We start from the raw sequence: 26021 nt of genomic DNA, 5'->3' as shown, positions 1-26021 counted from the left end.
GCGAAAACCATATTGTCTATCACTAATTAAGTTGTTGGATTCAAGATGTTTAACAATGTGCTTATTAATTAAAGTTTCAAATACCTTACCAAGAGAAGATGTGACTGATATTGGTCTGAAATCAGAGGGGTCAGGGGAACTTCCTTTCTTCGGAATTGGGTGGATATTGGCTTCTTTCCATGAATTTGGGAAAGAAGAAATATGTATGCATAGTCTGAATAATTTAGCTAGATCAGAGGCAAGTTCAGGGGAACACATTTTTGAAACAATTGGTGGAATTCCAAATTGGCCTGGAGCTTTGTTAGTGGGTAAATTGTCTAGGATGGATTTAACGTATCTTGTCTGTATTTTAAGTGGAACAATTTCGGGAGAGTCAAGTTCTAGTACTGGAATGTTCTGGCTGGGATCCTCTATGGTAGAATTTCTGGCAAATGTACTGGCAAAAATATCTGCTTTCACATGTGGGTCACTTGTAATGTTGCCATTTGAAGATTTTAGTGGGGGAATAGATGATGACTTGTTATTATTGAAAGAATTAAGAGCGACCATCATCCACTCACTTGATGTAGTGCTGCCTACTTCTTCCTTAGCCTTTATCATTTTTTTCTGTGCCTCCCCTCCTCTCTTCCTATTTCTCCTATCTTTCCTGTCACTTCTTATTGTTTTTCTTTCCTTTACAGGTGGCTTTACATTGAGTGACAAGCCAAATGGTTTCCTGTAAGCCAAGAAACCATTTACAACGCTGGGTGGTAACCATATAACCAAACCATACGTGCTCCCTACGTGTGAACAAGTGGGTTGGTGGAGGGTTGGTGCCCCTCCCCTTAAAACAAATAACTCAAAGTCAAATGGCCACCCCTTAAGGGATTACGGTGTCTGGCAATAGATAGATAGATAGAAGAGTTGACCAGAATATTCTATTGTCATTAGGGTTTTTAAGTAGTTTTGAAGCTTGCTTTTGAAGAAAGTTTGATTTAGCTAGATTTATTACAGCTTTTGCATGATTTCTAGCAATTTTAAATTGAGAGAGTGATTTAGATGTTTTTAAGTGAGAGTTATATGCTAATGATTTTTGGGCTGTCGCTCTGGCACAGTTGCCATCAAACTATTTTGGAGAGTTCGATCTTTTAGTGAACTGTTGACCTGGTATGAATAAATCTATACCAGCTAGTATTAAGTTGCAAATGTGGAACTGGGTAGAGTTGGGATTATTAGAGAAGAACTTTTTCAGTGTTTTGGTAACACAGAGAGTAGGCCAGCATGCTCTCCAATACAAGTCTCTCTAACTGTCAACACCAAACTACATGCACAATACACTTCCTCCTCAAAATTATAAAGAAAAATGGCGACCAATAACCAAGCCTAGGAGTTCCCTAGGGGTGGGGGGGGACCATAAATGCCCCCACTATCTGCTCCTCTCCCAGTGACAACTCAATGAGCTGCCTGACTCATTTCTTCTTTATTTCTGCAACATTCACAGCCTCCCCTCTAACTTTCGCTCAGTTGAGCACCACCTCCTCCTCCTCTAAACCTCATCTTCTCTTCCTGACAGAGACTCAGCTATCTGAGGCAACTAATAGCAAACCCTTTTCTGACTCCTCCTACTTTCTCTATAATCATTTAACCCTTTAACCGCGGGTGTCATCCCAGAATGACATTGCAAAAACTGGACCAAACCGCGGGTGTCATTCTTGAATGTTTGTGAATATTTTGAATACCGCGCGTTTTTTCCATGCGCCATTTGTTTCAAGGGAGAGTACCTATTAAGTTCTTTCACTCCAGCCAACCCCCACCTCCCTCCTCCTACCCCCCGGGCCCCCACCTCCCATCCCCCGGGCCCCCCACCCCACCCCTGACCAAACACGCATCAGTATCTGTCCAGCTGTTTGAGTGACAACACCGCTGATGTGGCAGTGAAGTGCGGGCAATTACAGTGCCTTTTACCCGCCTCAGTGAACACAGAGTGGGTGTTTATCGTATGTGAAGTGTTCATATATGTTTATAGTATTATTATCAGAATGAGGTTGGCATTTGGTAATGGTGTGTGAACGAAAAATAGTGATTACAACACCGCTGATGTGGCAGTGAAGTGCGGGCAATTACAGTGCCTTTTACCTGCCTCAGTGAACACAGAGTGGGTGTTTATCATATGTGCAGTGTTCATATATGTATATAGTATTATTATCAGAATGAGGTTGGCATCTGGTAATGGTGTGTGAGCGAAAAATAGTGATTACAACACCGCTGATCTGGCAGTGAAGTGCGGGCAATTACAGTGCCTTTTACCTGCCTCAGTGAACACAGAGAGGGTGTTTATCGTATGTGCAGTGTTCATATATGTTTATAGTATTATTATCAGAATGAGGTTGGCATTAGGTAATGGATTGTGAGCAAAAAATAGTGATTTTAGATCGCTCACTTCTAATGGCACTGCCCATCCAGTGATAGTCAACGAAATCATGAAACCTACATCATTGCAAAGCCGAAGGTTAGTATTTTCTAAAGGTACCTTATTTTTCGCTCTAGATTTATTCTGTGCAGAGTTATAAAGGTTTAAAGTTTGTTTACATTTTGGCTGGAACCCCCGCGGGAGAGGCCAGTCAGGGCAAAACAATGCCCGTGGTTAAAGGGTTAAAAGCCAAAAGTGGCTGTTGTGTATATGTACACAATGACTTATCTTGCTTTCGTGTTCCGGAACTTGATTCTTCTGAATTCTCTACTCTCTGGCTTCGGCTCTCCTGTCATTCTCTGACTAAATACATCTGAGCTGTTCATTTATCCCCTAATTCTACTGACTATCAAAAATTCTTCGACTATCTTACTTCTACAATGGAACACATTCTATCCATTTCTCCTTTCTCTGATATCTCCATTCTAGGAGATTTCAATGTCCACTACCACTTTTGGCTCTCCTCTCCTTTCACTGATCCACCTGGTGAACAAGCCTACATCTTTTCTATCCTTAATGACCTATAGCAGCTTGTACAGCACCCTACCCATATCCCTGACCACCTTGGAGAGAGAGCTCCAACATACGTGACCTCTTCCTTACAACTGATCCTTCTGCTTACACTGTTAATCCTTCCTCTCTGCTGGGCTCCTCTGATCACAACCTTATTACCTAAACCTGTCCTATCGCTCTGGTACGGCCTGTGGACCCTCCAAACAAACGTTAACTTTGACATTTTGGAGCTGCGGGCTGGGAGGCCCTCAGGCAGTACTTCTTTGATTTTCCCTGGAATAATTATTGTTTCCATGGCCGGGAGCCATGTGAGTGTGCCTTGCGCATTACGGAGGTTATTATCTAGGGCATGTAAGCATACAATCCCTTCTCATATCCTTTGACTAATGCAAGAAAGCCTTGGTTTAATCATGCTTGTTCTAATGCTGTTCACAACAAGGAGAGGGCCTATAAAAGGTACCAGAGCCAACCCACCCGTGAATCACATCTTTTTATGTTTCTGCCTGGAATCGTGCTGTCTATTCTTCGCTCTGCTATAAATACTGTAATTTCATCCGTACTAAATGCTCTCAACTCTCCAACTCAAATTCTTCCTGCTACTTCTGGCACCTTGCCAAAAACCTTTCTAACAACTTTACCTCATCATCCTTCCCTCCTCTTTTCTACTCTGATGGCTCTGAGCAAAGAGATATGCTTTATTTCTCTTCACTCAGACATTCTCCTCCAGTTCCACCTTAGACGATTCTGTTGCTGTTCCTCCATCACTTCCCCCCTCTGACTTCCTCATTGCTGACATTAAAATTTCTTCAGCTGATGTATTTTCTGCCACCACTGGCCTCAATATTAACAAGGTATAAGGACGTGATGGAGTCCCTCCTACTGTCCTCAAGATCTGTGCTTCTGAGCTTACACCCTCTCTTGGTAAACTCTTTTGCCTTTGTCTATCAACTTGTACCTTTCCTGTTTGCTGGAAGTTTGCTCTCATTCAGCCAGTCCCAAAGAAGGGTGACCATTCCCAACCTTCTAACTATCATCCAATTGCTTTAACATCCTGTATCTCAAAAGTTTTTGAGACAATTCTTTATAGTAAAATTTTAGAGCATCTTTCCTATCACAACCTTCTTTCTGATCATCAGTATGGGTTCCGTCGGGGACTTTCCACTGGAGATCTTCTCACCTACTTTTCAGACTCCTGGTCATTCTCCTTTTGGGACTTTGGCGAAAACTTTGCCACTGTACTTGACATCTCAAAGGCATTCGATCGAGTCTGGCATAAATCTTTAATTTCCAAACTGCCCTCTTAGGGTTTCTATCCTTCTATCTGTACCTTCATCTATAGCTTCCTTTCTGGTCACTCTACGAGGTGCCACCCAAAAGTTTCAGTAATCTGAATACTGCAAGAAAATAAGTTAACTTACCTCCTAGTTCTCACTGTTGCCTTCGAAGTAGTCCCCTTGAGCATGTATAAAGTGGTCCCAGCATTTTTTCCACGAGTCCATGTGTCCCTGGAAGGCTTCAGACGTGATGGTCTTGAGTACCTCCTGCGATTCTGTCTGGAACTCCTCAATTGTGTCAAATTGACGCCCTTTCAGTCGTAATTTCAGCTTGGGAAACAGGAAAAAGTCACAGAAGGCAAAATCAGGCGAATAGGGTGGGTGGGGAATGACTACTGTGTTAGTGGAAGCCAGAAACTGCTGGACAACAATTGATGTGTGGGCGGGGGCATTGCCATGATGCAGGACCCAGACCTTGTTCTTCCACTGTTCTGGACATTTGTGGTGGATGTTCTCCCTCAGACGCTGCAAAACTTCACAGTGAAACTTTCCACTGACAGATTGACTGGGTGGGACAAATTCCTTGTGAACAATCCTTGGATATCAAAGAAAACGATCAATATTGACGACATTGCTGTGCCACTGGTCCGCTATTGCAAAACTGCCAAACCACCTACACACCATGTTACAATAGTAAGCGTAGCTCAACAACACATCCACTCACAGACACGGCTGGGGCCACACTGATGCACAAGGGGTGCTGCTGATTCCTCCTAGTGGCAAAAGGCAAAACTGCAAACAGTTGGCTCCCTCTGTTCAGATTATTGGAACTTCTGGGTTGCACCTCGTATAGCCACTGTTGTAGACCGTCATCGCTCTTCTCCTAGATCCATCAACAGTGGTGTTCCTCAGGGCTCTGTCCTATCACCAACTCTCCTCCTTTTATACATCGATGACCTTCTAAGCTGTACATCTAACCCTATCCACTCATATGCTGATAACTCCGCCCTTCATCTTTTCATTCGCTTCCAGCAACGTCCATCTCAGCAGTTACTGCAACAAACAAGGGATGAGGCTATGGCACACCTAATGTCTGACATGGCTCATATCTCCGACTGGAGTAAGTACGATCGTGTCGTTTTTAATGCATCAAAAACTCAGTTCTTACACCTATCAACCCGACAAAATCTTCCACAGGAGTACCCACTAATGTTTAATAATATCCAGCTTAATTCTGCATCACCCTTGAACATGCTTGGGGTTTCATTCACTCAGAACTTATCTTGGAATGATCATATTAAATCTCTTGTAAAATCTGCTTCCAAGAGATTAGGTGTGCTAAGCCAACTCCGTATCTTCTTTACCCCTGCACAGTCGTTGACTTTACAAACAGGTTTTATTTGTCCCCGTATAGAGTACAACTCTCATGTGTGGGAAGGCTCCCCACATACAGCTCTTCTCAATAGGGTGGAGTCAAAGGATTTTCATCTCATTAACTCTCCTCTTCTTACTGGCTCCCTTCAACCTCTGTCTCTTTGCCAGGGTTGCCAGATGCGCACGTTTCGCGTCAGATTGGGTGACTTGGGAAGATGACTTGCGCTTAAAGTTGAATGGCTGCACGTTGCACTTTTTGGGGCGATTTTTAAAATGACTGGAAGGGTATTGGACGATTTTGTTATAGATACGATATCAAAAAAGTGAGAAGACATGGCGTAAGCCTGATGTACGAAAACTTGTATGACTCAGAAACCCTTACCCTGCCATTCCCCTAACGCATTGTGAAGCCTCAGCTAATTAGCACCTCTACCTGACCTGCCTTCCATGATCCCAAGTGTGTGTGTGTGTGTGTGTGTGTGTCTGTGCGCGCGTGTGTGCATGCGTGTGTGTGTGTGTATGTGCGCACTAGCCTTTTGTTTTAATCCTGTGTCCTCAAGGCTCAAGGCTATGCCTTTCTAGTGAGTGCAAATTTTGTCTTGTTAGTCTGTCTTCATAAGAAAGGTTCCGATTATCATGTATCATTTTTGTCATTCTTCTCTGTGCATTTTCGAACGAATTTTTATCCATTCCAACATACTGTACTGCTACTACAATGCTGATGTCCATCACTGATGTGCAGTACAATTAGCACCAGCGTTATAATGACCACCTTGTTCCTCCCCTACATCTGCCTCTTTGTCTGAAGCCCTCACACCCTTTACCAAGCCTGCCTAACCCAACCCTGATCCCATAATTACTGATGACACAAAGCTCTCCCTCTACCCCATCTGCCACTCCATACCTTCTGTACGCTCCTTCTCTCTCTCTCTCTCTCTCCCTCTCATCCAGATTAAAGTCCATTGTCTCCACTCATCCTCTTATCCCCCTACCCTTCCCCAAAAAGCAATTGCCACCTCCTTGTAAATGTTTCACAGGTGACCCCACTCTTCTTTGGTCTGACTTTCCAACCGCCACCTACTACTACTACTACTACTACTACCACACACACACACACCTCTACAGGTTAATAATAGAGAACAATGACAATAATTGGCTCTCACCACTCCCAAGACTGATGGAGGAGAGGTGTGTGTGTGTGTGTGTGTGTGTGTGTGTGTGTGTGTGTGTGTGTTCTTCCCTAATTGCTCTTACCTAATTGTATTTTTACAGCAATGAGTCAAGCTTGTACTGTCCTGTGTATTAAACCATTTTTATCATTCATCTCCTTAAATTTATGAATAGTTTTGGCACACACTATTTCATTCGGTAATGCATTCCTCAGTTCAGATGCCATATTTGGGAAACTGAATTTCCTTACGTCTTTACTACCGCTCTTTTTATGCAGTTTTTTGAAGTATCCTCTCGCTGATGCTTCCCCATAGATTACATACTCATTTATGTCTATTTTCTCTTTTCCTGTGATGCATTTATATAGCATAATCATGTCTCCCCTTTTCTTTCTGTCTTGTAATGTTAGCAGGTTTCATGTTTTTACTCTTTCTTCATAGCTTAGATTCCTTAAGCTTGGTGCTCATCTTGTTGTGGCCCTTTGTACCTTTTCAATCTTATCTATGAGATTTTTGAGATGTGGATTCCAGACTACTGATGCATACTTTAAGGTTGGTCTAATGAAATGATGTGATTATCTTTCTGAGCATGTCTCCATTTATATATGTGAATGCTATTCTCACATTAGCAAGCAGTATATACATGTTCTACACTTTCTCACTGATGTGGTCAGCCAGAGATAATCTGTTACTGATTATCACTCATAGGTCCCTGTCCTATTCTGATGTGTGTAGGGCTGAACTTCCTAGTTTATAATCCCAGTGTGGTCTTCCTCCACTTTTACCAAACTTGATTATATAGCATTTTTCCACATTGAATTCCATTTGCCATCTATTGCTCCATTCATGAAGCTTATTTATAATTAACCCATGGATTACGAGCCACAGCTCAGGCTGGGTAGTGTCACATTGCAAGCCACAGTTCAAGGCTGTGCTGGCTGTGCATCACCGTAAACAACTTGACCCCTATGCAAACTTTAAGTATGGTGCTATGCAAAGACAGAGAGAGAGGGAGATTTTTTTCTTTTCACCAGATGATGCGCTGGATGTTTATCTTCAAGTTTACAATAAGCAAAACTTTATTTATTTTTTTTTTTTCATTTTTTCACTACTCCCGTACATAAACTTATGCATGGCCCTGCGCAAAGACAGAGAAAGAGAGATTTTTTTTTTCACCAAATGACATCCTATAAGTTTATGTACTAAAAAAAAATTACTTTTTTTTCCTCCGTTTCATGCGCACCATGGGGTGCGATAAAAAAAGGTAATTGTGCAATCCATGGGTTAAGTCTTCTTGTAGCTCTCTGCAAGAGTCAGTCCGTAATTCTCCTCTGTATTTTTGCATCATCAGCAAACACATTTAGATACCTTCCATTTCCAATGTTGAGGTCAATGTCATTTATATATACTAAGAACATAATTGGTGTGTGTGTGTGTGTAATTCACAGGGTTGGTCCGGGATCATGTGATGGTCCTGATCGTCAGCTTTTATCTTCCTGGGGGAAAGCTAAAAGCTCATATTCTCCGATCTAAGGGCAAGGCTATGACCTTCACACATGCACACACCCATTCCCTTGCTCATGGGAGACAGTAACCACCTGCTTCATCAGTGAAACTTTACACAACCTCAGCAAGGTGCAAACCCCCATCTACCAGATGCTTGGCAAGACAATTACCACTGAGCCAGTGTGTGTGTGTGTGTGTGTGTGTGTGTGTGTGTGTGTGTGTGTGTGTGTGTGTGTGTGTGTGTGTGTGTGTGTGTTACATAGTTGTATTTACTTAGTTGTGATATACAGGAAATGAGTTATGCCTGCGGGGGTCCCATCTCTGTTTCTCAATAAATGAAATTTTGCTTTGAACTTGTTCAAGTATATGACTTGACAATCTCTTTGTGCAGGCTATTCCACAGGTCCATGCATCTATATGGAAAACTACATTTCTTAATATCCCTTAAGCAACTTGGCTTTTTCAGTTTCATTCTGTGTCCTCTTGTTGCTCTACCATCCCATAAAAACAGATCGTCTCAGTCAATTTTTCTACTCCCATCATAGCCCCGAACACTGGAATAATGTCAACTCTCTCTCTGTCCTTTCTTCTAAGGAAGGCAGATCTAGCTTTTCCAGCCTTTCCCTATACAACAGATCTAACAGGCTAGGGACCATCTTGGTTGCTGCTCTTTGTTTTCTCTCGATCTTGTTTATATCTTTCTTTTTGTGTGGAGACCACACTACTGTAACATATGCTAACCTGGGGTGGATCTTGGCCACTATCAAGTTTTTCAACATATCCTCATCCATGTAAAGAAATGGTACTCTTATGTTAGTCCAGAGATTATGTCTCTCTAACTACCTTGTTAATGTGTTTTTCGGGTGACAAATTATCCTGGACCAGAACTTCCAAGTCCTTCTCTTCTCTCGCTTTTGTGACTGGTTCATTACCCATCAAATAATTCAGTGATGGTATCTTGATACTTCTACCCATTTCCAATAATTTACATTTATTTGTGCTGAAATTCATTTCCCACATCCAGTTCCACTCATGAATCCTATCCAGGTCCTCCTGCAGCACATTACAGTCTTCAACTTCTGCTCTCCTAACATATTTTCCCAGCCTAAACATTTTTTTGAATTCCTCTTGGGCTTTGTAATATCCTTTCATAACTACTGATACTATTTCCTTTGCCCTTCTCAATTCTTCCCTTTTTCTTTCTGACTTCAGTGACACAGGTTTTTCTTTCAAACCTGAAATAATCACTTATTTATTTATTTATTTATTTTTTTTCTGCTGCATCTCTGACCAGTGGTTCTTTACTTTTAGTACCCTAACCACTTCCTTCTCTACATTTTCCTGGTTTTCTTTCTTCTGTTGTTCTATAATCTCTTTTAGGTTAATTTCCCCTCCTCCTGCATTTTTTTCCACCCTCTGTGCTCTCCTTGATTTCCTTAATGTGCTTATCTTGCATCTTAGTTTTTGATTCATTCTCATCAATATTACTTTTCATCCTACCCCTTTCTTCTTGCAGCCTCTTATTTTCCCTCTTAAGCTGATTTATTTCATTTGTAACTGATTCATTACTTACTTTCAATTCTGATACTTCTCTCTCTTGCTCTGCACTAATGAACAGATGCTCTGTAACTCATTTTTCAATTCCTTAATCTCTCTCTCTTGTTATAGTGTTCATTCTTGCAACTCTCTGACCATAACCTTTTTAATTCCTGGCCATTCCTCTCAACCATTTTCTGCACACCTGCTCATCTCAGCCATTTCTGTACACCTGCTACTCTTGTTTGGTTCAGTTTAATATTCCCTCCACTCTGGTCTTCATTGGAGAAACCCACTAATTCACCTTCACTGCATGTAAACAAAGGACTCTCTCCTTACGCTATTATACAGCTGTACGAAAATTTTAAACTTGTACTGTGTCTTGTGCACTTATCTTACCAAATCCTCAAGCTTTTACACTAATATCAGACGAGGCCACCATTCACGCATTCAAATCACATAATCATAATAAGCTGGCCTCCTTTTCACTGCCGTTTTAACGATATTTCTCCAAAGTAAGCACGGAGCTGTTCCTCTGTCGGTGACCTGTGTGTGTGTGTGTGTGTGTAATTCACCGGGTCGGTCAGGATCACGTGATGGTTTGTGATCATCGGCATTTTACCCTCCCGGAGGAGAGCTGAGAGCTCATATAGTCCGATCTAAGGGCAAAGCCTTGACCTTCACACACGCACACACCCATCCTCTTGCTCAAGGAGGACAGTGACCACCAGCTTTGTCAGTGAAACTTTTTCGCATCCCGAGCAAGGCGCGAACCCCCGTCTTAGCAGATGCTAGGCGAGAGCGTTACCACTGCACCAGTGTGTGTGTGTGTGTGTGTGTGTATTTACCATCCATCATCCGATCCTATGTTGCCCCATGAGGAACGTAGGAGCCCGCGGCTAGGCAGTTGGTCCTGACATTTAAGATGAGTGTGACCAGCATCACTCATCTCTGAGCAGCATTACATGAGCAATAAACCCCAACCACCCCTTGGATGTAAACCTTCACTGGCTCAATCCAACTGGAGCACAATAATTACCCATTAAACCACCAGGCGCCAAAATTTGGTTATATGGTTACCACCCAGCATAGTAAATGGTTTCCTGGTGTATAAAAACCATTTTTTTTTTTTTTTTTTTGTGTCCGACTCTGGGCATAGGCTTCACAGCCTGCTATCAAGGCCTAGCAGTCTTCCTACATACCATACACCTCTACATGTCACCACTTCGGCGCTACACCCACCGTCCATATTGAATACATGCTAGGGCTGTCTCACACAGGACTGGTGTATTGGTATTAGCGGGGTCATTTTTACGACATGTCGGCGGGTCTTCTGGTAGATCAGTGAAGCCTGATTTAATGAAATTCAAATCCTTAAATTGTTCCCTACCCCAGCCGGAATTCGAACCTGGGTCCGTTAGGACTGCAGGCCACCTCTCTAACGATTGAGCCATCACCTCCCCCCCATTGGCTTGTCATTCAGTGTAGAGTCACCCACAGGCAGAAGGAAGAGGAAAGAATGAAGGAGAGACAGAAGAGGGAGTGTAAAGTCAACCATAGGCAGAAGGATGAGGAAAGACTGAAGGAAAGAAAGACAGAAGAGGACGGAAGGAAAGAAGGATGGAGGAGAGGAAAAGGCAGACACCCGAGAGCAGCACTACATCAAGTGAGTGGATGGTGAGCACAGGAAGTGAGGTAAACTCGTATTGTCCTGTCTCCATATCTACTTTTATCCAAACTAGTTTTAAAAACATCAATGCTTTTTACATTCTCCACCTTCTTGTCAAAGTTGTTCCAAATACCCATACTCCTGTTTGGGAAACCTAACCTTTGATGACCATTAACCCCCTCTTTACCGGAAATGTGTTTTGATGTACCTCCGTACATCACCTGTAAACACCCGTGAGACACCGGAACTGCTACTGTGGTACGCTGGTACACCCTCTAATGAATGTCAGCTTATGGGCCTCAGGGTAGCCTGGTAAGGCTATTTCTGAAGACCTCGTGATGGCAACAGCTCTGTGTTTTGACAACAAAGACTGTGACGAAGTTCTGATGAATTTTGACATCACAAGATACATCATGACTGAGTTGTGGTGACACCAATGGCTTGCTCACTCATCTGTGATGTAACCTCTTTTAGACCAATCATTATTTTATTTATAATTTCTACTACAGATATCGTACTATATCTTCTGCTGACATACGACAAAATTTACATCCCTTGGCCTGCCTTAGTGAGTCAGGTATCACGCACTTGACCACGAGAGAGGGTATACAGGATATTTTTCTCTCATGGCATCTCTGGCAAATTCCAATAGTGACGAGTTTATTCCTCATGAGGATACTTATTTAGATGCATCAGATGATGATGCAGCAGTGTCTGATGTGTCAGTAGATGACTGTGATCCTGAAAATGATAGCCAGGTTGATGTGAGTGAGGAGGAGGAAATTAGTAGCAAGCTTTGTGACACCACACTCTCAGCAACAAGTGGATCAAGGTCGCCACCACCATCACGTGTGTCCACACACTTCATGCTCAGCTTACAAGGTAAATAAATAAGCCATCCATCAGTGCAAGACATTTTTTTCAAGCCAGTTTGTATGGTAGTTACCTGGGTAACAGTACTTCAGCATTAGATATGTAAACTTATATCATGATTTATTTTATATATATATATATATATATATATATATATATATATATCTATCTATCTATCTATCTATCTATCTATTGCCAGACGCCTCAATCCCGTTTGGGGTGGCCACAAACAAATCGCCTCCAAGTCGCCCTGTCCCCCGCCATTTCACTGCCCTGCTCCCAACTCACACCCCCCTCTCTCATATACCTCTCCACCCCATCCCTCCATCTCATCCTCGGCCTCCCCCTCCCTCTTCCCCCCTCCACCTCACTCACATACACTCTCTTCATCAGTCTTTCACCCTCCATCCTCTCCACATGGCCAAACCACCTCAGTGTGTTCCTCATAACGCTTCCTATCACATCCACATCCACACAACAACACTCCTTTATATCCTCATTCGTCAGCCTGTCTCTCCACGTGACTCCACAGGCTCCTCTTAAATAACTCATTTCCACTGCTCTCACTCTTGACTTGTGTCCTTCCAACAATGTCCTAGCTTCACTTCCATTCGTTAGAGTTGGTATCACAATACTGTCATGTAGTAACTTTTTCACTTCCATGCTCACTTCCCTGTTTCTTATCACTGCTTTCAAGGAACCAGCAACCTTTCTTCCCTGCTGTACCCTTTCAAGCACTTCACCCTCCAAACCTCCATCCTTACTCATCACACTACCCAAATACTTAAACGTACTCACATTTTCCAATTCCTCACCATCTAACCTCGCTGTACATTCACTAACTTCACCTCTCTCAAAGACCATCACTTTACTCTTCCCTACATTCACATACCACCACCATCATGCTGGGTTTATGTGATCATCAGTATACAAACAAATCACAAAGGATGAATAGTTTCGACGTGGCAAAAAATATACACTACCCCTCACACTATGGAAGGAGGAGCTGTCAGGTCGGTATGGGGGGTAAACGTAGTGTTCACATTGGGGGGAGGGGTCGGTAAAGAAGAGGTTAAGACATCTGCTCTTCCTCAATTTAAATTCATGACTTCTTGTTCGTCCATTGTCCAATAAAAAAAAATTCTTTCTACCCTCCTTTTCCGTACACCTTACATTTCTAAACATCGAAATCAAATCTCCTCTTTCTCATCTCTCATGCAGTGTTGGTAACTTCACTTTTGCCAATCTCTTCTCATAGGTCTGCTCCCTTAAGCATGGTATCCTCGTAGCCATCTGTTGTACTTTCTCCAGTTTATCATTACGCTTTTTCAGATGGGGTGACCATATCCCAGCTGCATATTCTAGTCTTTGTCGTATCGGGGACACTATCAATTCCCTCAGCATTTCCTCGTCCTGATACAGGTATACCCTGGTGTAACAATGCAACTGGTTAAGTAAAAACGCATCGTTAGGTGGGGTATTGTATGTCGGGGTAGATTTAACATGTAAAGTATAGGGATACATTTCTGAGCCATGGACTTACCCCCCCACCAAGTCCTGAACCCATCCAAATGAGTCCAAAAACAAGTTTAAAGCCAATCTAAATGGCCTAACAGCTGTAAAAGAAGCTAACCTAAGCCTAACACCTGTAAATAACTCACTAAAACCAACAAATAAAATCTGAAAATCATCAAACATAAGTCAGGAGAAAAGCTTAGTAAACTGTACCCCAAAATGACAATATTCACCCCATCTATAGCTACAACACATTAATCTAAGTCTAAAAAACCTTATAAATCAACCTAAATACACAACTTCAGTCTAAAATATCATCAAAATTGGTAAAAAATAAATAAAAACCCATCTTTAAACCAGGGTTTGGCCATCGTTAGGCAGGGTATGGTGGTATTTCTACCCCCATCGTTAAGCCAGGGTATCGCATCTAGTGGTCTCGTATATTGAGGTATACCTGTAATTAACAGCCACTCTCATGTTGGTCAGTAATTCATATTTGCCTCTAATAATTCTGTTTATGTTTTTATGGTGAGAGGTCATCTTGTATAATCACACCTAAGCCCCTCTCTTCTTTTCATTTGCTAATTATCTCACCACCCATTTTATACATCCAATTTGGTCTTTTTTCACTCACTCCTATTTGAAATGCATGACACTTCTTGGCACTGAGTTCCATTTTCCAAGTCTGGTTTCAGCTGTGGAGTTTGTACAAGTGCTCTTGCAGCTCCTTACAACTATCAGCACATTTAATATGTTTCATGATCTTAGCATCATCTGCAAACATACTCACGTAACTATTCAAACCTTCTGGCAAATCATTTAATATCAGAAACACTACTGGAGCCAAGACACAGCCCTGGGGTACTCCACTAATCACATCTTTCTATTGTGAAATCTTGTTTCTTATGACTTTTCTCATCTGCCTTCCTATCAGATAATCTTCCATCCACTTTAACCCCCCGATGCCGGTTCACATCTCAGGACATTTTCACATTTCACGGGCGTTTCAACTTAAAAACAAGCCAAACTCACTGACAGTGGTGTGGCAGATTCTCTCGAGTGCATGGGGGTGCAGGGAGAGGCTAGCTGGGACAGAGGTGGGGTGGGGGGGGTGGGGAAGGTACCTGGAGGGGCAGAGTACACATGTACTGACTGCAGTCAGCCACCCAAACACTAGTAGAGATATAAACCAACAGAAGGTAAGTATGAACTTTGTGTGTTTGTATCATATGGTGACTGATTTTTATTTTTTTTTATTTTTTATTTTTTATCCACATTACAAAAATATGCCCAGTTGTGGGAAGTGGATAGGGTGCAGGGGGCCCAGCACCATGGGGATAATAGTTTCCCCATTCCCTCCTCCAAAGGTCTTCAACTTCCACAGCAATCTCTTAAAGGCCACCCTGTCAAATGCTTTCCTGAGGTCTAGGTAGATACAGTCTGGCCACCCCTCTCTCACTTGTATGATGTGTGTGTGTGTTCTTACCTAATTGTGTCTTTACAGGAATGAGTCAAGCTCGTACTGTCCCGTGTCTTAAACCATATTTATCGTACATATCCTTAAATTTGTGAATTGTTTTGGCACACACTATTTCATTCGGTAGTGCATTCCACTGATCAATTGCTCTGTTTGGGAAACTAAATTTCCTTACGTCTTCATCACCTCTCTTCTCATGCAGTTTTTTACAGTGTCCTCTTGCTGATGCTTCTCCATATGTTAAGTAATCATTTATGTCTATTTTCTCCTTTCCTGATATGCACTTATATAGCATTATCATGTCACCCCTTTTCCTTCTCTCCTGTAGTGTTGGTAGATTCAGTTTATTTAGTCTTTCTTCATAGCTTAGGTCCCTTAAGCTTGGTATCCATCTTGTAGCAGCCCTTTGAACTTTTTCAATCTTGTCTATATGCTTTTTGAGATGAGGACTCCAGACTACTGATGCATATTCCAGGGTTGGTCTAATGAATGATGTTATTATCCTTCTTAGCATGTCTTCAGTTATGTATGTGAATGCTATTCTCATACTTGCAAGCAGTGTATACATGTTCCGTACCTTCTCGCTGATGTGGTCAGCCGGAGATAGTCTGTTATTGATAATCACACCTAGGTCTTTCTCTCTTTCTGATGTGTACAGGGTTTTATTTCCTAACTTATAATCCCAATCAGGTCTTTTTCCACTTTTACCAAACTTGATTACATGACACTTGTCCACATTGAATTCCATTTGGCATGTACTACTCCATTCATGAAGTTTATTTAATTCTTCTTGTAGCTCTTTACAAGAGTCTGTGTTAGTAATTCTCCTTTGTATTTTTGCATCATCTGCAAACATATTCAGATAGCTCTCATTTCCAGTGTTACTGTTTATATCATTTATATACACTAAAAACATGATTGATGCCTGCATTGAACCCTGTGGTATTCCACTAGTCACTTCTTTCCAGGATGAGTAGTTTCCTCTTAGTACTGTCCTCATTTCTCTTTTTATGAGAAAGTCTTGCATCCAATAAAACAGTTTGCCTCGAATTCCTCCTTGATGGTACAGTTTCCATAAAAGTCTTTGGTGTGGTACTGTGTCAAATGCTTTCTTGAAATCTAAATAGATACTGTCCACCCATCCTTCCCTTTCCTGTATTGTGTTTGTTACGCTGTCATAGTAGCTCAACAGATTAGTAACACATGATTTTCCTTTTCTGAAACCAAACTGTCTTTCTGTTATCATACTGTGTTCTTCTAGATGATTTACCCAAGCTTTTCTTATAAGTTTTTCTAATACCTTGCTTACAACACTGGTCAGTGATATTGGTCGGTAGTTGAGTGGATTTTGTCTATTTCCTTTCTTGAATAAGGGACAATATTTGCTTTCTTCCAAATATCAGGTAGTTTACCTTGACTCAAGGATTTCTTAAAAATTAAAAATAATGGTTTACTTAACTCCTTTGCACATTCTCGTAATACCCAACATGAAATTTCATCAGGACCACTTGCTTTTCCTCTGTCTAATCTACTTAACTCCTCCTGTATTACTTTTTCTGCTATTTGTATATCTGGTAGTATGTGTGGACATGCGTGTTCCACATAGTCCCTCTCAAAATTTTTTTCTTCTGTAAAAACTAATTGGAAATTCTTACTTAGTGCTTCACAAATATCTTTCTCTTGTGTATAAGTGATTCCCTCGTCCGTAATGGATTGTATTATATCTTTTACTTTGGTTTTGCCTCTGATATAGCTGTAAAACAGCTTTGGTTGATCACTACTTTTATTTATTATATCCTCCTCAAACTGTTTTGGGGCTTCCCTCCTTATTCTTGTATAGTCGTTTCTTGCCTGTTTGTAATTATTATACGTCCTTTCACTATTGTGTCTTCTGTATCTATTCCACAACAAATCTCTTCTTTCTTTTGATTTTTTACATTCTCTATTGAACCATTTCTGTATTTTCTTATCTGCTTCTTTGTGCTGTGGGATGTACTTCTGGACTCCTATTTCATAAAATTCACAGAATTTTTTATATACAGCATTTAAATCTTGTCCTCTAAGCTCATTTTCCCAATCAACTTCTAAGAAATACTTCTTTAGATCTTGATAATTTCCCTTTTTATAGTTTAGGCTCTTTCTGTAACTGTCATTGCTGTTTACTATGTCATATGCTATCCTGAAGTTATATTTTAGTACTGCATGATCGCTTTTGCCGAGTGGAGGGTGATATATTAAACTGTCAATATCATTTTCTTGTCTAGTAAATATTAGATCTAGCACTGAAGGTACATCAAGTCCTCTTTTTCTGGTGGTTTCCCTCACATGTTGCGTTAAGAAAAACTCTTGTACGAGATCCAGGAGCTTTTGGTCCCAACAGCTTTCTTGGCTATTTATATCTAGAGTACTCCAATTTATATTTGTATTGAAGTCCCCAGTTAGTATAATTCTTTCCGATTTCTCTTCCATTTTATGTAGCAATGATCTTATACTCTGAATTGTACTCTCTGCCAGGTCCTCATATTCGTCTCTTTCCCATGTGTTTGATCTGGGTGGCATGTACAAATTGGCTCAATTACTTTACCTTCAGATGTGTCGATCTCTACTGCAATCAGTTCTACTTGTGATAGTATATCTAGTTTTATTTCCTTGACTTTTAGATTTTTCTTAGTTAATATTATAATTCCTCCTCCTTTTTTTAAATTTCTGTCTCTTCTCCATATATTGTATTCCTCTAAGTTTAGTATGTCATTGGATATCCTTGGTGTTAATTTTGTTTCAGTTAGGCATATTATTTGTGGTTCATTTTGTGTGTGTGTGTGTGTGTGTGTGTGTGTGTGTGTGTGTGTGTGTGTGTGTGTGTGTGTGTGCATTTACCTATTTGTAGTATACAGGAATTGAGCAATGCTCGTGTTGTCCTGTCTCATATCCACATTTATCTAGTCTACTTTTACACACATGAATGTTTTTCTCCTGCACCACCTCTTTGCCTAAGTTGTTCCAAACATCTATGTATTTACCTAATATACCTAATTGTGATTACACGAAATGTGCTATGCTCGTGGGTTTCCGTCTCTGTTTCTCAGTAAGTCAAATTTAGCTTTAAACTCGTTTAAGCTTTTAGACTGGACGATTCTTTGTCTAGGCTATTCCATAAGTCTATACTTCTATAAGGAAAGCTATATTTCTTGATATCCTTCAAGCAGCTTAACTTCTTCAATTTTATTCCGTGTCCTCTTGTTGCTCTCTTATCCCATAGAAACAGATCTTCTCGGTCAATTTTATCTGCTATCATGGTCCTGAACGCTGCAATCACGTCTCCCCTCTTTCTCCTTTCCTCTAAGGAAGGCAAATCCAGCTTTTCCAGCCTCTTTCTGTATGACAGATCTGCAAGACTGGGGACCATCTTGGTTGCTGTTCTTTGTATTCTCTCAATCTTGTTAATATCTTTTTGTGTGGAGACCATACTACCGCTGCATATTCTAACCTGGGGCGGATCATGGCCACTATCAATTTTTTCATCATCTCCTCATCCATATAATGAAATGTTACTCTTATATTAGTCAAGAGTTTATGTCTCTCTAACAATCTTGTTAATGTGTTTTTCAGGTGACAAACTATCTTGGACCAGCACTCCCACATCTTTCTCTTCTCTCATTTTTGTGATTAATTCATTACCCAACAAATAATTCAGTGATGGCCTCCTAGTACTTTTACCCATTTCCAATATTTTACATTTCTTTACATTAAATTTCATTTTCCACATCCGGCTCCAATCATATATCCTATCCATTTTACAATCCTCCTCAACCTCTACCTTCCTCAAGATCTTTACATCATCAACAAAGAGACTTGCATAACTGCTCACTCCATCTACCATATCATTTATGTAAATCAGGAACATTACTGGCGCCAACACCGAGCTTTGAGGGACTCCACTTGTTACTTCCCTCCATCCAGACATCCTGTTCTTTATTACTGTCCTCATTTGTCTGTCTCTCAAAACGTCTCTCATCCATTCCCGGAGTTTCCCCTTCAGTCCTCCTATATACTCTAGTTTCCACATTAGTCTCTTATGAGGTACCTTGTCGAAGGCCTTCTCTAAGTACAAACAATCCACCCAACCATCTCTCTCCTGTACCACATCAATCGCTCTTGAGTAAGAGCTCAACATGTTGGAAACACATGACCTTCCACTTCCAAATCCAAACTGACATTCGGCTAAAATATTCATTTCTTCCAGATATTTTATCCATTTGTCTTTCAGGATTCTCTCACACAATTTTGTGACCATACTGGTTAGAGACATTTCATTCATTCATTCATTGCCAGACGCCATGTATCCCACACGGGGTGGCCAAGGGCTTAGAGTTAATTGTTTTACAGGGAGGGGCACTAATCCTCCACCAACCCCACTTGACACGTAGGGATGCCAACAGCATCTGGTGTTCCCAGGCGGTCACCCATCCAAGTACTAACCAGACCCAACGTTGCTTAACTTCGCTGATCGGACGGGAAGCGGTGTACTCAACACACTGGTCTATAATTCAGGGGTTCTTCCCTGTTTCCTCCCTTATAAACTGGTACCACATTTGCCCTCTTCCATTCTTGTGGCACTTTCCTCTCTTCTGGAGAACACACGATTCAACTGTGAATTTTATCCGCCAGTTGTTTTCTGCATTCCTTCAGTACCCAATTAGAAATTCCATCAGGTCCTGGTACATTTCTAATCACTCCCTCCCCTTCCACAAACTCTTTTTCATTAGTGAAAACCGATTGGAAACATTTGTTCATTATTTCAGCTTGCACTGCTGCATCTTTATAGACTCTTCTTTTACTTTCAGTTTGGTGATTCCTTCCTTTTGTTTCAGTTTGCCATTAACAAATCTATAAAACAGTTTGGGTTCATCCTTGGATTTGTCTATTACACCTTTTTCAAAATTCCTTTCTTCTTCTCTACATATTCTTGTGTATTCATTTCTAGTTCTTTTATATTCTTCCTTTGTTCTGTTATCTCTCTTTCTCCAGTTGTTCCATGCCTTATCTCTTTTTTTGCTATTATGCACCTTCTATTAAACCACTCCTTATTCCTGTTTGCTTTCCCTCTTACCCTTGGTACAAATTTTTCAACTCCCAAATTATAGAGGTCTAGAAAGATATCCCACTTCCTCTGTATCTCTCTTGTTCTCCGAATTTTCTCCAATCCGCATTTTCAAAAAATTTTCTTAATTCTCTAAAATCTGCTTTCCCAAAGTTGTAGCTTCCGTGCCTATGAAGCTTGTCTCTTGGTTCGACATTCCCTATTATCTTCTGGAACTCAATGACCATATGATCACACAGAAATTTTTCAATAATTCTATTACATCGGGTTCTTTGGTGTGTGTGTGTGTGTGTGTGTGTGTGTGTGTGTGTGTGTGTGTGTGTGTGTGTGTGTGTGTGTGTGTGTGTGTGTGTGTGTGTTCTTACCTAATTGTATCTTTACAGGAATAAGTCAAGCTCGTACTGTCCTGTGTCATAAACCATATTTATCGTACATATCCTTAAATTTGTGAATTGTTTTGGCACACACTATTTCATTCGGTAGTGCATTCCACTGATTAATTGCTCTGTTTGGGAAACTGAATTTCCTCACATCTTTATCACCTCTCTTCTTATGCAGTTTTTTGCAGTGTCCTCTTGCTGATGCTTCTCCATATGTTAAGTAATCATTTATGTCTATTTTCTCCTTCCCTGGTATGCACTTACATTGCATTATCATGTCACCTCTTTTCCTTCTCTCTTGTAGTGTTGGCACATTCAGTTTATTTAGTCTTTCTTCGTGGCTCAGGTCCCTTAAGCTTGGTATCCATCTTGTAGTGGCCCTTTGAACTTTTTCAATCTTGTCTATGTGTTTTTTGAGATGAGGACTCCGGACTACTGATGCATATTCCAAGGTTGGTCTAATGAATGATGTTATTATCCTTCTTAGCATGTCTTCATTTATGTATGTCAATGCTATTCTCATATTTGCAAGCAATGTATACATGTTCCATACCTTCTCGCTGATGTGGTCAGCCGGAGATAGTCTGTTATTGATAATCACACCTAGGGCCTTCCCTCTTTCTGATGTGTATAGGGTTTTATTTCCTAACTTATAATCCCAATCAGGTCTTTTTCCACTTTTACCAAACTTGATTACATGACACTTGTCCACATTGAATTCCATTTGCCATGTATTACTCCATTCATGAAGTTTATTTAATTCTTCTTGCAGCTCTTTACAAGAGTCTGTGTTAGTAATTCTCCTTTGTATTTTTGCATCATCTGCAAACATATTCAGATAGCTCTCATTTCCAGTGTTACTGTTTATATCATTTATATACATGATTGGTGCCAGCACTGAACCCTGTGGTACTCCACTAGTCACTTCTTTCCATGATGAGTAGTTTCCTCTTAGTACTGTTCTCATTTCTCTTTTTATGAGAAAATCTTGCATCCAACAAAGCAGTTTGCCTCGAATTCTTCCTTGATGGTACAGTTTCCATAAAAGTCTTTGGTGTGGTACTGTGTCAAATGCTTTCTTGAAATCTAAATAGATACTGTCCACCCATCTTTCTCTTTCCTGTATTGTGTTTGTTACTATGTCATAGTAGCTCATTAGATTAGTAACACATGATTTTCCTTTTCTGAAACCAAACTGTCTTTCTGTTATCATACTGTGTTCTTCTAGATGACTTACCCAAGCTTTTCTTATAAGCTTTTCTAATACCTTGCTTACAACACTGGTCAGTGATACTGGTCGGTAGTTGAGTGGATTTTGTCTATTTCCTTTCTTGAATAAGGGGACAATATTTGCTTTCTTCCAAATATCAGGTAGTTTCCCTTGACTCAAGGATTTCTTGAAAATTAAAAATAATGGTTTACTTAACTCCTTTGCACATTCTCGTAATACCCAACATGAAATTTCATCAGGACCACTTGCTTTTCCTCTGCCTAATTTACTTAACTCCTCTTGTATTACTTTTTCTGCTATTTGTATATCTGGTAGTATGTGTGGACATGCGTGTTCCACATAGTCCCTCTCAAAATTTTTTTCTTCTGTAAAAACTAATTGGAAATTCTTATTTAAAGCTTCACAAATATCTTTCTCTTGTGTATAAGTGATTCCCTCGTCCGTAATGGATTGTATTATATCTTTTACTTTGGCTTTGCTTCTGATGTAGCTGTAAAACAGCTTTGGTTGATCACTACTTTTATTTATTATATCCTCCTCAAACTGTTTTGGGGCTTCCCTCCTTATTCTTGTATAATCGTTTCTCGCCTGTTTGTAATTATTATATGCCCTTTCACTATTGTGTCTCCAGTATCTATTCCACAACAAATTTCTTCTTTCTTCTGATTTTTTACATTCTGTATTGAACCATTTCTGTATTTTCTTATCTGCTTCTTTGTGCTGTGGGATGTACTTCTGGACTCCTATTTCATAAAATTCACAGAATTTTTTATATACAGCATTTAAATCTTGTCCTCTAAGCTCATTTTCCCATTCAACTTCTAAGAAATACTTCTTTAGGTCTTGATAATTTCCCTTTTTATAGTTTAGGCTCATTTTGTAACTTTCATTGCTGTTAACTATGTCATTTGCTATCCTGAAGTTGTAATTTAGTACTGGATGATCGCTTTTGCCGAGTGGAGGGTGATATATTAAACTGTCAACATCATTCTCTTGCCTAGTAAATATTAGATCTAGCATTGAAGGTACATCGAGTCCTCTTTTTCTGGTGGTTTCCCTCACATGTTGCGTTAGGAAAAACTCTTGCACGAGTGTGTGTGTACATGCAATTTTACTGCAATAATCCTCCACTCACTAAAAAGTCTGTACCATGATAAATTCTGTGATACCTGTATGTGGTTATAGTCAAGCCTTGGTATGCAATGGGGTTATGTCAAGTGAAAATTCATCGCCTAATGATTTAGAAAAATACTGTACTGAGGTCAATATAACATGAGTTCCATGGGGATAAGGAGGAAGGCCAAGGACTAAGTAAACTAAAATCTAAATAAACCTTATACTTTTAGGCTTGTCCTTGGTGCCCTCAGTAGTATCATACCCTCCAGTAGGGAACTTCCTTGCCAGCTATGATTTCCAATTCACAAGCTTCAGTCTTTCACACACAAAAAGTTATCACTCCATTTAGTATTGCACACTGCACTATTTGTGCATTTGCACTATTATCTAACAACAGAAATGGTGTTTCAATGGCCTTGCACACAAGACATGGAACAATAGTGAGGTTATCACAGTGAATGTAAACACTGGCAGTCATTTTGGCTCAATGGTCTGATTATTGGCTTGAGTGGGAGGTACCATGTAAACATGGGATTGTCCTACACAGCTACTACAATTACTGAATGTGAATGTCACCATCATTATCGCAATGCTAGGTATAACTTTTAGTTCATCATTAGATTGATTTATCACTTACCAAACTGATGTATACCAAAACCTGACTGTACTAGTGCTCCTTGGAGAAAGGGAAAAAATATTATTATTGTACCAATAACTAATGTGCCTCATAAAAGGTGCGTAAATGAGGCAATCATCCATTTCTACTGTCAAATGGATATGGTAATCCAACAGCAAAGCATACTTTACAAGTAATCTCATACCTACAGCAGCATATATGAGTGGCTTAGGACTTACCCAGGAATTCTTGTCACTTCTCATCCATATCCCAAATGAAATAAAAGAATTATGTCCTAGATCTCCACCCATCCATCCATCTATCATCCAACCCTACGTTGCCCCACGAGGAGCGTAGGAGCCTGGGGCTGGGTAAGTTGGTCCTGACATTTAAGATGAGAGTGACCAGCCTCACTCATCCTTGAGTGGCATTACGTGAGCAATAAACCCCAACCATCCCTTGGATATAAACCTTCACCAGCTCAATCCGACTGAAGCGCAATAATTACCCACTAAACCACCAGGTGCCAAAATCTGGTTATATGGTTACCACCCAGCATAGTAAATGGTTTCCTGGTTTACAGGAAACCATCTGGCTTGTCACTCAGTGTAGAGTCACCCACAGGCAGAAGGAAGAGGAAAGAATGAACGAACAAAAGACAGAAGAGGGAGTGTAAAGTCACCTGTAGGCAGAAGGACGAGGAAAGACTGAAGAAAAGAAAGACAGAAGAGGATGGAAGGAAAGAAGGATGGAGGAGAGGAAAGGGCAGACACCCGAGAGCAGCACTACATCAAGTGAGTGGATGGTGAGTGCCCCCACCTACCACATCTGGATCTTCTCACAGCATATGAATTTGGACAACTAAATTATGATGACAACAATAACGGTGTACAACATTTCAGTTATCTTCAATTATTTTCTATCTATAGCCTGACGCCCAAATCCCACAAAAGGGTGGCCACAGACAAAACGCCTCCAAGTCGCTCTGTCTTCCACCATTTGACTGCCCTCCCCTCAACTCACTCCCCCCTCCCTCATATGCTCTCAACTCCATCCCTCCATCTCATCCTCGGTCTCCCCCTCCCTCCACTTCACCTACATACATCTTCTTGGTCAGTCTTTCATTCTTCTTTCTCTCCACATATCCAAACCACCTCATTGTGGTTTTGTTATTCTGCATAACAAAAAATGTTCCTACACTAATTTTTGCCTACATAATTTTAAAGGTGGCAGGTTAGATACTTAGCTAGCATCAATGCACTGAAGTAATACAGAACAGTACAGAGTAAGTCCTCATTAAAAGTCGCCTTTTCTAATGTTCTTTGCTAGCAGCCCAGTGGGAGAAAAAAAAAAAAAATTACAGTAAAAGTCCTTTAATCCTACCATCAGTGATCCGATTATCCCAGTGCTCCAGATTTTTTTAGGCGGCTTCATCTGGGCTTTATCTATGGATTTATCTGGCTTAAACTTGCTCTCGGACTTGGACGTACACCCGCACAAAAATTATTCGGCACCTAAGGGTATGATGGTTGTGAAAATAGGTAATTTATAAATGTGGTGCCTCAAAACATATGCCACCCTGTAAGTGAATCTTTTGCAGTTCTGAGTTCTAATAATTACCAACAATAATATTTGCACTTATATTTACAGGATGCCCCATACATCACAATGCTTCATCCATGTTTCAGAATGATTCGTGCTGTAAGAGTGCCGAATAATTTTTGTGCAGGTGTACCTGCCAGCAACTTTGCAGCTACACTTATATGATTTCCAGTGAGTAAAACAATAACCGATATAATTTTAAGTGTTTATTTAATGATCAAGCACATATTTCTAATGTTTTCAGAGGTCCCTCCAAACAGTCCGAAAAAAATAATAGTTCGAAAGACCCTCGGTCACTGCCATTTGGGTTACAGGACTTTTACTGTACTAACTACACAGTTGATTTGTCATTTCCCCAATCTATAGTATCAGATGTACAGGAAAACTTGTGATAGTCCTGAACACACTCCTGACTTATAATGAGGACTGCCTGTTTATGGAACTCACTTGATGTAGGCTTCTGAATGCAGGAGTCGCTGTGTTTTGGGTGGAGGTGCCACAAACAGAGGCTCAAATGTTCGTGACACTGCAGTACCATTCACTCCTAAATTGCCACAGGGAGGAAACACAGTGATATTAATGTCAGAGAACAATACTTTGATAATGACTCTTGCCAACAC

The 26021-nt window shown here is 40.6% G+C and overlaps 1 protein-coding gene and 1 pseudogene across 1 annotated transcript in view; both read right to left on the bottom strand.

The window, feature by feature from the left end:
- The window catches only part of polybromo (protein), a 740816-nt gene that overhangs the window by 24013 nt on the left and 690782 nt on the right, over nt 1–26021 (bottom strand). The window contains exon 32 of the mRNA XM_080277986.1: nt 25849–25945. Within this exon, the coding sequence (XP_080134112.1) occupies nt 25849–25945 (97 nt within the window). The remainder of the gene's footprint in view (nt 1–25848; nt 25946–26021) is intronic.
- LOC145406949 (5S ribosomal RNA) lies at nt 19786–19903 on the bottom strand (annotated as a pseudogene).

This window comes from Coenobita brevimanus, chromosome 71 (genome assembly GCF_032717465.1).
Source record: "Coenobita brevimanus isolate Jiangsu-jjx chromosome 71, ASM3271746v2, whole genome shotgun sequence".
In the NCBI taxonomy this organism is placed as follows: Eukaryota; Metazoa; Arthropoda; class Malacostraca; order Decapoda; family Coenobitidae; genus Coenobita; species Coenobita brevimanus.
The sequence above is the reverse complement of the archived record's forward strand: the minus strand, read 5'-3'. Positions and strand labels throughout refer to the sequence as shown.